At 33.6% G+C, this 13,719-nt stretch overlaps 1 protein-coding gene across 1 annotated transcript; it reads left to right on the top strand.

The window, feature by feature from the left end:
* Positions 1 to 8,326: 8,326 nt before the first annotated feature.
* Positions 8,327 to 12,847, top strand: LOC111203411 (probable disease resistance protein At5g66900). Its single transcript, XM_022697235.2, has 6 exons — positions 8,327 to 8,968; positions 9,621 to 9,785; positions 10,759 to 10,997; positions 11,056 to 11,393; positions 11,478 to 11,683; positions 12,282 to 12,847. Exons 1-6 carry the CDS (start codon positions 8,380 to 8,382, stop codon positions 12,839 to 12,841), a joined length of 2,097 nt encoding a protein of 698 aa, XP_022552956.1. The 5' UTR covers positions 8,327 to 8,379; the 3' UTR covers positions 12,842 to 12,847.
* The last annotated feature ends 872 nt before the right edge of the window (positions 12,848 to 13,719 follow it).

The raw sequence follows: 13,719 nt of genomic DNA, 5'->3' as shown, positions 1-13,719 counted from the left end.
TTTGCTAATATTTTACATATTTTTTGCCAAATATTTATTTCTCTCTCTAAATAATAATACAAAACATACAATCAATGAACCAAAAATTCATCTTAGAATTATTTTCAATCATAACATTACCTTATTCAGTATATTATTTGACTTAAATACAAAACATTTTTAAAATCAAAGTTCTCATATGTTCCGTTAAATATAATATGTCTAATCTTCAAAACCTAACTATTTATAAAGCATATATGGACATTATAAGAGATTAATAATTATTATAGATACTACTATATTTTTATAGGAATATGAAATCATTATATCAATTTCTATAAATTGTGTTCTATTCATTGTTTTATGTAGTACTAGGATCGGTCCGTCCTACGGGCAGGGTTTACTTTACTTGTAAATTCGAATTTTTTTTTTTTTGTATGATTTGGTGAGTTGTGTTTTAGGTTTACATTTACAAGAAATGTGTATAATAGTGTTTATTGTCTAGTAGAAAATTTTAAGTGATGAAGGACATTATATCTATTTACTTAACGTTTGATGTTTGCTTATTTTTGTCACTTGTTTTTGTTTTTTGTACTATTTGTTGTCAAATATGTTTTTTGACATTATATTATTTTTAGTTATATTTTTTTTTGTTATGTTATATAATGAGAATACATTTTATATCATCTTTGCATATGTCTAACTTTATTATTATTATTATTAGAGATTATAAGGTTGTATTAGCATGATATCATTTTCATGATTGAAATGATATACTAAAATTATTTCTGTCCTACGTGGCGCAAGCAGGAAAGGGTTATTATTTTATTTTATTTTTTGTTATGTTTTATAATGAGAACACATTTTATATCATCTTTGCATATATCTAACTAAAATTATTTATTATTTATTATTATTGTTAGAGGTTATAAGGTTGTATAAATGATATGATTTTCATGTTTGAAATGGTATACATTTGTTAAATGTTTGCTCAAATTTTCTATATAGAGTAAGTATATTCGAGTTTTTATTGTTGTGGTTGGGTTTAGTACTCAAGACATCGATTATTTAACATTTTGTATATATTGAATGTACTTGTATTTTTAATAAAATTTTATTATTCAGTTTTAGTGTATAATTAGTGGTTGTTTTACTTATTTTATTACCTCTTATATTGTTTTCATTTGCTATACCGAGTAATACATTATTTTAATAATAAATTTACTATAAATTTATTATGGGACAGAAAAAAACATAATATAATATATGCATTAGTTAAAAATTTACTTGAAATTCTTCGCTTGTTAACATGTTTTGATGCTGAAAGAGAGCGAGAATGATTTCTTTCTTGAAGGGTAAGGCTAATGAAAATTAAAATTTCCTTCTATCTACTTCATGCGTCTTTTAATATGTCAGCCTCCCCACCCATTTAAGTCGGATGGGCTCGACCCGGATGATTCAAGTCGGGTGTTTTTCACCGCTCGCTACAGAAACCTAAACGCAACATTTCAATAGCACTATTGATTTTTTTTTAGGGAAGAAGGGAAGAGAAGAGAAGAGAAGAACAGAAGCAGCACCCTTGGGTCCCTCTCTCTCTAATCATCGTCTCTATTTTCTCTTCGCTTGTGCATCTCAATCAGTTGGTATACTTGGTTCCGTGTAGAAAAGTGTTTGTGATAGATAACATCGAAGAAAAAAAGTTTTTCGGAGTTCAAGCGTAAGATTTGATTGAATGGCTATGCTCACTGAAATCGCCACCCTTGAGGAGAAGTATGTTTTGATTTTTTTTTTTGTTTCTCACCTTTTTTTGCTTGTGTCTAATCTTTTGAATTAAGACAGAAAAAAGTTGAGATGTGATATTGTCTGAAACCTGACATGGAAGTCGATGAGCTCTTCCTTTTTCTCTGATTTTGATTTGGATGAACGAAATTATATACTCTTTTTGCAATGAATTTAGACCGCTTTGATTCAGTGTTTTAATTTGGTGTTCTTTGTCTGAATATCTGCCTTGTTCGCTGATTAAGGATCAGTTTTGATTCTGTTATATAGTTTTTTGCTCTAAGGAATTAAAAAAGGAACGTTTTTTTTAAGTCTTCTTCTTTTACTTGGGGATGAACGTATCTGCTTCAGGGTGCTTTCTGGATCAGATTAATTTTTTGAATTCTGGTAATTTGGTTTAGTCTTGGATCATAGATCTCTTGATTGAAGTTAAGTAGGATTCTTAATAAGCTACAATGTGTTAATCTTTGGTTTTAGGTATATCGAATTGTGTAAGAAGCATGGAACCGTACCCAACACTTCCATTTTATCTGCCTTCTTTGAGGTTTGCTTACCTTATCCTTTTACATATGATATATGTATTGCTTTTGTTTCACTGTTACTCTGTGTTAACCTTACAATTGAATCCAATCAAATGAACTTTTCAGGCAGAGGATAAAAAGTCAAGGAATCAAAGATGCACCATGAACCTTTTAGTTGACAGAGTGATGTACGATGACTTTCACCCGCTGCTTGAGTTATGCAATGAGATCAATGCATCTGAGGTAGAAGGAATAGATCTCTCTGTGAGATCCTCTTGTTCTCTGGAAGATCAGTACATATTGTCCTTGATACGTTCTGTCAATCAAAAACTTCATCTTGTTGATGTACACGATTGTTTTGGGAAAACCTTATGGCGGTAAGCAATAGACTTTTGTCTTTTCCTTTTCTTTTTGCATTATTTCTTAAGCTTTGATTGTTTTTTTTCATGGATGTCTTCTCTCAAGGCTTGAGCTGCGAAGTTTTGAATGTGAGGTCTTTGCATTTCCCTAAGCTTAACATCGTTGGAGAGTTCGCACAGCTGCACACCCTTATACTCGATTCCTACCGTGTGACTGGTTTTGGTGAAAGCTGTTGTCTCTGATCTTTGGACAGCAAGCGCTGCTCTCTTGAAACTCCCTTCTCTTGAGGTGCTCTGGTTTCAGATTTGGATTTGTTGCAGTGAATCTTCTACCGGTGGTGGTGGTGGCTCTTCCGCCGCCCCACGACAGAGGACTACTACCAGCATCAAGGCGGCCGCCGCGATTGGAATGCAGCCTGTAACGGTTCCGATTTCCTTTCGCCGGCGAGAAGAAAGCCAGATGAATCGAGGCGAACGGCAGCTCGCACCAGAGATTGGATGTGAATATTCATCTCCCATAACTCTCTCCAAACTTCATGGCCGGTGTAAGAAATCAGAAGTTGAAGAACTCATGTACCCTAAATATCGACTGTAGAAGATGAAGACGAAATCTATTAAGAAAATTAGCCCACTTGAAACGACCCGTTGACTTACTCTTTCTCATGATGGGCTTAACACAGAAACCGTATTGAATTAAAAGTCCAAACAAATTTAAAACGTAAATAAATGAAACACAGAGTTTTGGTGAAGGGGACACGTGTCGCGCTGTCAGAAACCGACTTAATGACGTGGCGTCTTACGTGGATACCCCAGGAGTGAAGCAAACATATTTTTATATATATAGATAGATAGATATAAATATAAAAAGAATTGATCAAATATTATTACACTTTCTATAATTTTGAAATTAGTTACAACTATTATTTGCAATATCATTTAGGTTATTTGGGAAGTGATAATAATTAGCAGACTTAGTTTTTATTTAGATCTAATTAAAATAATTTAAATTCTAAGAAGTTGTGTTAATGTAGTTTATAAATAAAAAATAATAATTGATCAAACATTATTATTCTTTATATAATTTCAAAAATTAGTTACCATAAATCATTATTTGTAATATAACTTAGATTATTTGGTAAGTGATATTAATTGTTTCTATATTTATTTTAAAAAATCTCTTAAAACTGCTTAAAACCACAACCATCAGTGCAACCTCTGCAGTTACACCTAGGCCTGGGCATAATATTCGTAACCCGAAATCCGAACCGAACCCGAACCGAAAAACCCTATCCATACCCGGTCCGAAATGTAAAAAATATTCGAATGGGTTTTGTAAGGTGGTATAAAACATATCCGAAAGTGTTATTAACCGAACCTAAACGGGTAACCCGAAAAACCGAAAAAACCAAAAAATCCGATAAAATATCCGAAGAAACCGATCCGAATATCCAAAATAATATACAATATAATTGTATGAAACATGAATGTATACTTCAAATATTCAATTTCATATTTATTTTGATATTTTATCTAACAATAAGTATTTAAAATTAAATAACTACCTTAAATACTTAATTATATATAAATAAGTATATATTTCTTATGTTTTACTTTTAAATTTTAGATTTTATTTTGGGTATATCCGAACTGATCTGATATAACCCGAATCCGAATGATATATGATTACTTTATGGGTTCTATGATGTGATACAAAACCGACCCGAACCCGATGTGTTATATCCGAACCCGACCTTTACTTGCAAATTTACTAGAATGAGATCTAGGAGGTGTTATAAAAGAAAACTGAAATCCGAAAAACCCGATCCGAACGCCAACGGGTACCCGAACGCCTAGGCCTAGTTACACCAGTCAGAATCCTAGTCTGTACTAACAGAATCAGGTGGTTTCATATTTATTGGAGAAATTTTGAAAAATACATATACGTAAGATTTTAGTTTGAAAACTACATTATTATTTAATTTTTTTGAAAACTACACTCTTATATATATAAACTGACTAAATTTTCCAATCTGAATATTTAAAATTATTGTAATATATTTTGGTTATCATAATTTTCTTAAATTTTAAGCTAGCAAACTCAATAACAATAAAATTATTTATTTTGGATATAATGTTATTAATCTGTACATAATATCTTATTAAATCTTATACCTACACAATATTTTATTAAACTCATTATGCTAAATTTTCATTTGCAATAAGAAGATTAATAGACATGACAAACAGTGACAAGTTGAAATGAAGTTATACTAAATTTCCATGAACACCTTTAGGATGTAATATCTATATTTCATGGCTGACATCACTCCTTGGTTGCTTTCCATCATCATTATCTTATAAGATCCTTTCCAAACCATTTTCGCTTCAGTTTAATTCCAAATTATATTTTTGTGTAAGATCCAAAATCTGATTTTCACACCAAATTATAATTTTAAAATGTCAAACAAAAATATACTTTACTAGATGATATCCACAACGGAATATATATGCAAATGAAACGTAAACATGTATTAAAAAACTACACAAAATGGTCATAAAGCAACGTAAAATCATGGAATGCTAGAAAAATCGAATGTATAAGGAATATAATTTTTGTTTACATAGTTTTTGTAAAAGCTGATTTTTGTTGTTAAGCTAGACCTTCAAATATTTCAACAAATTAATCTATTTATTGTTTTCAGTTATTAACACGCGTTTATCTCATAACATAAATAATTTCAAATTTAATTTGTTTTTATTATAGTTTTTTTTAAAAAAACAGGATAAATATGTCTTTTCACATATAAAAGTGTAGTTTTAAAAACTAAAAAATAATATATATATTTAAAATTAAAAATTTGGAATAGAGTATTTTTCAAGTTATTCCTATTTATTGTTGTTTCTTCTCCTAAAATCATAGAATATCTTGTGCTTCACTATGTTTTCCATGGCTTGTTTGATATATTTGGAAAGTAAAAAAATAATAAAGTTTTCCATAATAAGGAAGTAATAGCTACATTCTTCAGTTAGCAGAACTTGAAACAAAAAGTTGAAAAACGCAATGGAGGAAGAAAAAGACGAGGAATGTATCGTTTCAGAAGATGTGTCGTACAGAGTGGACAACTCAACATCTCACAAGTTAGATCTGCAAATAATAATATTCTACAAAATTTTATTTTAATTATTTTGTTATTCTATATCCTAAAATAATAATAACAAAATAAATTAATTACAAAATTATATTTGCAAACAATATTGATAATAACTAATCAGTTAAACAATATATATTTAGTTTCTGGTATCAATAATATTAAAAGAGAAGAAGTCCTCAAAAAATATACTTATCCAAGATTGTTCAACCTTTCATTAACTAATAATATTTTGGTTTCACCTTAAATTTCTACTAATAATATGTTACCTTATATTTATCTAAAAATAATTTAGTCAATACTTAACAAATTAAATGATATAACTATATTTGTTTCATCTAATCAATACAATTAAAACAATATCTTTTTTAGATTTACCCTTATTCTACTTAGGAATTTTATTTTTTTGTGTCGTTATGATTTTGTCTAACAATTAAAAATTTATTAAATATAAAATGGGTAACGCAAATTAGATACACTATCTATATATGCCGACCGTCATTTGTTGATCTATTCCTAAATATTTGCATCATTATATATTTTTGGACACTAAACAAATAACAACAATTTCAATTGGTACTGAAATTTTAAATTTAAAAAGTTTGTTATCGACGTAAAGCCTTGAGCCTAAATTATGCATTTCAATTGATATTTTCCCCACATATTCAATTTATTATTGGTTACCAACCGTAACAACACCTCATAATCAAAAACTTGGGTATCATTATAAGGTGACTAAGATATAAATATAGGATAAGAAAAATACAATTTCATTATAGCTGACAATCCATATCTTTACTTAAATTTCACTAAAGAAAACGCAAGTTCTCTACTTTATAATATCAACACTAACTAAATACTCATATCATTTTTAAAATCTCTTTTATATTAGATTATACCAAAAGAACAACTCACACACTTTGAATGAAAATATGTATTTATAGTATTATACAAACAAAATAATGTATAGGCATTTAAACTAAAATGTTAAAACAGCCACCAAATTTAGAATCCTACATGAATAATATAGACCAGTCCATATTATATACGGCCACCAAATTTATCCGTTCCACCGCGGATCCAAACTGGATAGAAAATGTTACTTATATCTTAAATAAAACATTGCTACTATCGGTTCCAAATATATTTGATCTGGTCGGTTATTTCTGGAATTTAGTTCAATTTTGGTTTTTTTTTTTTTTTTCGATTTGATTCGCGGTTTCGGATAAATTGTGTTTAAATTTATAAAATATTTTATATAAGTATCTATTTAATTTCAAAAACAAACCCAAAATCTAGTATACATTTATGAGCATTGTAAGGAAGTCGTGTAGTACATATCAGTAAGTAACATCTCCTCAGTGAAATATTTATAGCTTTGGATGTTTTTTTTTTTGAAACACTTATAGCTTTTGATGTATAATATATACATTTAGATAATTCTAAGGAAAAAAAAGACAAATAGCAAACTTGTATATATACCTGACGTTTTCTTAACTGTCTTTGAAATTTATGAGGGTTTTCGTATGTAGTGTGCTCTTAAAAATGTTGAATTGTGGATAGAAGATGAAGTTGTTACTTAATACACCCGAAGTTAACCATATAAAACCCAGGACCTCGTAGTCTAGTGGTATCCTCTTTGGGGAGGGGAGGTGACCGGTTCGACTCGCGGGGAGGGGGAGGCGTGTCCAGGGCCCGTAAGAAGGTACAGACAAAGGCTGGCGCCGGGCCTAGGTGGTGGGCCGCAAGGTCAACACCTGGTTAAAAAAAAAAAAAAAAAAAAGTTAACCATATAAATTAGAATAATGGCCTTTTTGAAGTTAAAAAAAAAAAAACCATATAAATTAGAATCCAGATACACAAAATAAGTTTTTCCGTGTTGTATAAAGCTTGTTAGTGGGCCGGTAGCCCAAAATTAAGAGAGCATACGCAACGGGAATCCTTAAGTGGGAGTCCTTAGAAAAAAAATAATTAAATAATCAGTGGACCCTACCAAAAGCTAAGGATTCAACCCTTAAAATTCCTAAATAAGAGCATACGCAACGGGAATCCTTAAGTGGAAGTCTTTAGAAAAAAATAATTAAATAATCAGTGGACCCCACCAAAAGCTAAGGATTCAACCTTAAAATTCCTAAATAAGGACTCTTTCTTAGTGAATCCTTGCACTATTTGCGGGTCCCCACGACTACGTGGCCGTCCGTGAATAGTCATCTTTTTTTTTTTTTTTTTTTAAAAATTCAAAATATACAGGATTAATCTGAAATGCCCTTGTCGCTAAGGACTCCAATGAGTCTCACCGTTGCGCATGCTCTAAGGACTCTTTCTTAGTGAATCCTTGCACTATTTGCGGGTCTCCACGACTACGTGGCGGTCCGTGAACGATCATTTTTTTTTTTTTTTTTTTTTTAATCCAAAATATCCGGGATTAATCTGAAATGTCCTTGTCGCCAAGGACTCCAATGAGTCTCACCGTTGCGCATGCTCTGAGCGCGGCAAGGGGGATTCCTTAGCAATTAAGCGAAGCTTTTGATTTTGACAGAGTTCCTTTTTTGTTTGTTTTTTGTTGAGTGAAAAGAAAGAAAAAGAGCAGGAATGAGCGTTTGGTTAGGGAGAGGTTTCCTCTCTAACTCTAACCTTCTGGAAACTTTGATTTTCGCAGCTAAGATTTCCACAGACTTCAAACCTTTGTCCGAAGATCTCGCATCAACTTTGGAGAGATTAATTCCTCTGTCGGAAGAGATAGAATCTTTCCAAGGGAAACTAGACTTTGCTTATGGGGATCTCAAGGAACTTGTTGATACTCTCTTTCGAGCTCGTGAAGTGGTTAACACCTGTATAGAAGGCGTCTCTTGGTTCCAGAAACCTATCCTCACAAGAGAGATTCAGCGAATCGTTAATGATATGCTCAAGTTCTCTCGGACTGAGCTACACTTTCTTCAGTTCAGGACCCTGGACGATGGTGGTTTATGTAAGAGAATTGACTGCTTCAGTGTTCCTGTTTATACGGATCTATGTTCTGTTCCCCTGCCTGACAAGGATCTCCTTGGATTTGATTACCCCTTGATGGAGCTTAAGAAGAAGCTCCGTGATGATTCCGTGGGTTGTCTTGTGGTGTGCGCTCCTCCCGGTTGCGGCAAGACCACGCTCGTTGCTCAGCTTTGCCACGACCAAGAAATCAAAGGTATAAGTGCCTAGGCATATAAACCGAACCGAAAAACTAAACTGATGTTCACAAATAACTGAATAGTTCTTATATCTTTGGAACCGAACTAACCCGAAAATCAAATAAGTATAGGAATATCTAAAATATAGTTTATCTACCTAAAATATTAATTATATTTAACTTTAAGATTACCAAATATTTTAAAAATATTATTTATAAACCAAACTACCCAAATATTGAATTATCCAAATATTTTTATTCAAAATATTAAAATCTAACTATCCAAAAAGTCGAATTAATTATCCAAATAGTTTTATCCGGAATGTATTAATTTATCTGAATTACATGATCTTTGATTCTTGAAAACTGAAAAAAAAACTGATTTTCTTATTCGAAAAACTGAAACCGAAATTTATCGGATACTAGTCAGTTCCTAACACTGTTATTTGAACCGAGTCGAAAGCTAAAATAACCGAGTTGAAATCAAACCAAATTTCATAAATAAACGAATAAAATTGAAAAAAAAAACTAACTGGAATCGAACCAAATTCCGAACCGGAATTGAGAAAAAACTAACCGGAATCGAACAAAAAAACCGAAAGCCAAGGCCTAGGTTTAACTTGTTAAGTGTTTTTCTTTTACACACTGTTCAAAGTGTTTCCGTTGGCAGGAATGTTCAAACATATCTTCTATTGGGTTACTTCAAGAACCCCTAACTTGAGGGTCATGGTACAGCATCTACTCCTGCACAACGGTTTCAAAGACCTTACATTCACCAACGATTCTCAAGCAGCTAATTGCTTAAGAAAACTGCTAGAGGAACTTAAAGGAAATGGTGATATTGTGATATAACAAACTAAGTCCCACATTGGAGAATTAGACAAAGAGAGTCTAATATATAAAGAGCTGTTCAACTCTAATAGAAGACGAGGCCTTTTGGGAAGGAGACCAAAAATAAATTCATGCGGGCCAGTCTCTCAGGCCCAAAGTGGACAATATTGTACTAATCAGATAATATAGAGTTGGACATGGGCTTAATAAATCCCAACAATTGGTATCAGAGAAATCTGCAAGAAGACCAAAATACCCTTCGAGTAGGAACGGGACCCATCGAGTTAGGATTGTGAGGTGTGTGTGGCAGAGATCAAGTCAAAAGATCCTGGAAGTCAAGTTTTGGGACACGAGATGAATGTGATCCTTAGTTTGAGGGGGAGAATGTGATATAAACAAACTAAGTCCCACATTGGAGAATTAGACAAGGAGAGTCTAATATATAAAGAGATGTCCAACTCTAATAAGACGAGGCCTTTTGGGAAGGAGACCAAAAATAAATTCATGCGGGTCAGCCTCTCAGGCCCAAAGTGGACAATATCGTACTAATCGGATAATATAGAGTTGGACATGGGCTCACGCAATTCCAACAATTGGTATCAGAGCGGTTGACGAGAAATCTGCAAGAAGACCAAAATACTCTTCGAGTAGGAACGGGACCCATCGAGTTAGGATTGGGAGGTGTGTGTGGTAGAGATCAAGTCAAAAGATCCTGTAAGTCAGTTGTGGGACACGAGATGAATGTGATACTTAGTTTGAATGGGAGAATGTGATATAACAAACTAAGTCCCACATTGGAGAATTAGACAAAGAGAGCCTAATATATAAAGAGCTGTCCAACTCTAATAGAAGACGAAGCCTTTTGGGAAGGAGACCAAAAATAAATTCATGCGGGCCAGCCTCTCAGACCCAAAGTGGACAATATCGTACTAACCGGATAATATAGAGTTGGACATGGGCTCACGCAATTCCAACAGGTATATTGTTGGTATTTGATGATGTGTTTGCTGGAGCAGAATCCTTGCTTAAGACGTTTCAGATTAACCTACAAGATTATAAGATTTTGGTCACTTCTCAGTTTGAGTTTCCCAGTTTTGGTCCCACTTATCATCTGAAACCTTTGGAACATCAAGATGCCAAGAACCTTCTCATTCAGCTTGCATCGCCACTGCCTCATCACACAAATCCATATGAGTTTGAAGATCTTCTTCAAAAGGTATTAGTTTCTGATTCTAGCTCATGTCTGTGGAAACACTAATCCATCTTTTTTGTAGACGTTGAAACGTTGCAATGGACTACTCCCGCTTGTGATTGAAGTAGTCGGTGTTTCCCTTAAAGGACGAGGTCTACATTTATGGAAAGACCAAGTCGAAAGCTGGTCTGAAGGGAAAACAATTCTAGAACGTCCGCAGCCTAGCTTCAATGCCCTGGAACCTCATCTTAAAGAGTGTTTCATGGACATGGGCTCGTTTCTTGAGGACCAAAAGATACGCGCTTCGGTAATAATTGACTTATGGGTGGAACTATACGGTACTAGTAGTAGTAGTATTGTGTACATGAAGTACCTCAATGACCTTGCTTCCCAGAACTTGCTTAAACTTATTCCTCTCGGGTATGTTTATTTATCTGTCAACATTGTTTCTTTGCTCCCTATCTTAGTCCACTTTGATGAACTTGTTTATGTACTACTTACCAGGAGAAGTGAGCAGGAAGACGGATTCTACAATGGGCTCTTAGTCACTCAACATGATGTCTTGAGGGAGCTGGCTATCCATCAAAGCCGATTGGAATCAATCCTGGAAACAAAAAGACTCAAGTTGGAGATCATAAAGAACAAATTTCCAGAGTTGTATTCGAATCTAAGGCAGCCTATTAATGCTCGTCTCTTGTCTATCGCCACAGGTAAATCCTTCACGGTCCTATTTTTTTTTGTTCTTAGCAATATAATTTGGACTTTCTGTTGTGAACAAACACCAATTAACTTTGAAGAAAAACCAATATTTTTTATGAAAGAAAAATATGATTGAGTCAAATACTCGTTTAAAATTTGTATATTGGTTATGTGAATTAGTCCTTCCGTTTTACTAAGATTGTAATTTTCGAGTTTCCATACATTTTAAAAATAAAGTTATAATATAAATAATAATCCTATTTTATACATTACTTATATTAAAAATTATATACATATAATTGTCTTAACTAAAATGGATAAAAAATTATATAGTTACACTGAAAACACAAAACTACTATTTATGCGAAACAAATAAAAATTTCAAAAACAGAGGGAATAATATTTACAATCCCTTATATATATATAACCTCAAAATACGATTTTTTCCTTTTCCCGTTGGAAAAACATCTTTCTCCCGGTCAGACGAATTTGACCACTTACGGGAGCACAAAGATTTAAGTCATTTCTAGAATTAACATTTTTCTCTACTGTTTCTAGAGATATGACTTTCTTACAACTATGCTTTTGGTCTTTCTATTTTGGTTACAGATAATTTGTTCTCATCGAGTTGGATTCAAATGGATTGCCCCAACGTTGAGGTTTTAATTCTAAATCTTTCTTCATCAGACTATGCATTACCAAGCTTCATTGCTGGAATGAAGAAGCTAAAGGTTTTGACCATCGCAAACCACGGTGTTTCCCTTGCAAAGATAACAAACTTCTCCTGTCTCAGCTCATTGCCAAACCTGAAACGGATCAGGTTTGAGAAAGCTTCAGTCACTTTGCTGGACCTTCCCCAATTGCGACTTGGCAGTCTCGAGAAGATATCTTTTGTTATGTGTAGTTTCGGTGAGGTTTTCTATGACTGTGTTGATGTTGATATCTCTAAAGCTCTTCCTAGCTTACAGGAGATTGAGATAGACTATTGCTACGACCTCGATGAGGTGCCGTATTGGATATCTCAAGTTGTTTCGTTGAAGAAACTTAGCGTCACGAACTGTTACAAGCTTTCTAGACTTCCAAATGATATAGACAACTTGAGTAAACTAGAGGTGTTGAGGCTATTGGAATTGCGTGAGCCCATGTCCAACTCTATATTATCCGATTAGTACGATATTGTCCACTTTGGGCCTGAGAGGCTGGCTCGCATGGATTTATTTTTGGTCTCCTTCCCAAAAGGCCTCGTCTTATTAGAGTTGGACATCTCTTTATATATTAGACTCTCTTTGTCTAATTCTCCAATGTGAGACTTAGTTTGTTTATATCACATTCTCCCCCTCAAACTAAGGATCACATTCATCTCGTGTCCCACAACTTGACTTCCAGGATCTTTTGACTTGATCTCTGCCACACACACCTCTCAATCCTAACTCGATGGGTCTCATTCCTACTCGAAGGGTATTTTGGTCTTCTTGCAGATTTCTCGTCAAACCGCTCTGATACCAATTGTTGGAATTGTGAAATCCTGTGTCCAACTCTATATTATCCGATGAAGAGGCAGAGGTAGAGGTTATGGTGGAAGAGGAAGAGGACGAGGAAGGTCTAATGGTTCTGATGGTCATAACAAAGGAGGTGAAGCTTCGGACAAGACCAAGAAGGACTACTCTAAGGTTAGATGTTGGCGATGCGACAAGATGGGGCACTTCGTGTCACATTGTCCTACACGACCAAGAGAAGAAGCTAACCTAACGGAAACACAAGAAGCATATGCATTATATATGAATGAAGTAGTATTCCTCAACGAAGAGAGAGTGTTTCCTAAGAGGTTTGATGAATGCGATGGAAATACGAGTATATGGTACCTTGACAATGGTGCAAGTAACCATATGACAGGCAAGAGAGAGTTCTTCTCAAACCTAGATGAGAGCATCAAAGGCAAAGTCAAATTCGGTGATGGATCAAACGTTGAGATTGTTGGGAAAGGTTCGATCACGTTCATCGGAAAAACAGGGGAGAGAAGAGCACTCAAAGATATCTACTACATCCC

Source organism: Brassica napus, chromosome C2, assembly GCF_020379485.1.
Source record: "Brassica napus cultivar Da-Ae chromosome C2, Da-Ae, whole genome shotgun sequence".
Classification (NCBI taxonomy): Eukaryota; Viridiplantae; Streptophyta; class Magnoliopsida; order Brassicales; family Brassicaceae; genus Brassica; species Brassica napus.
This window is presented reverse-complemented; position numbering and strand designations above follow the sequence as displayed.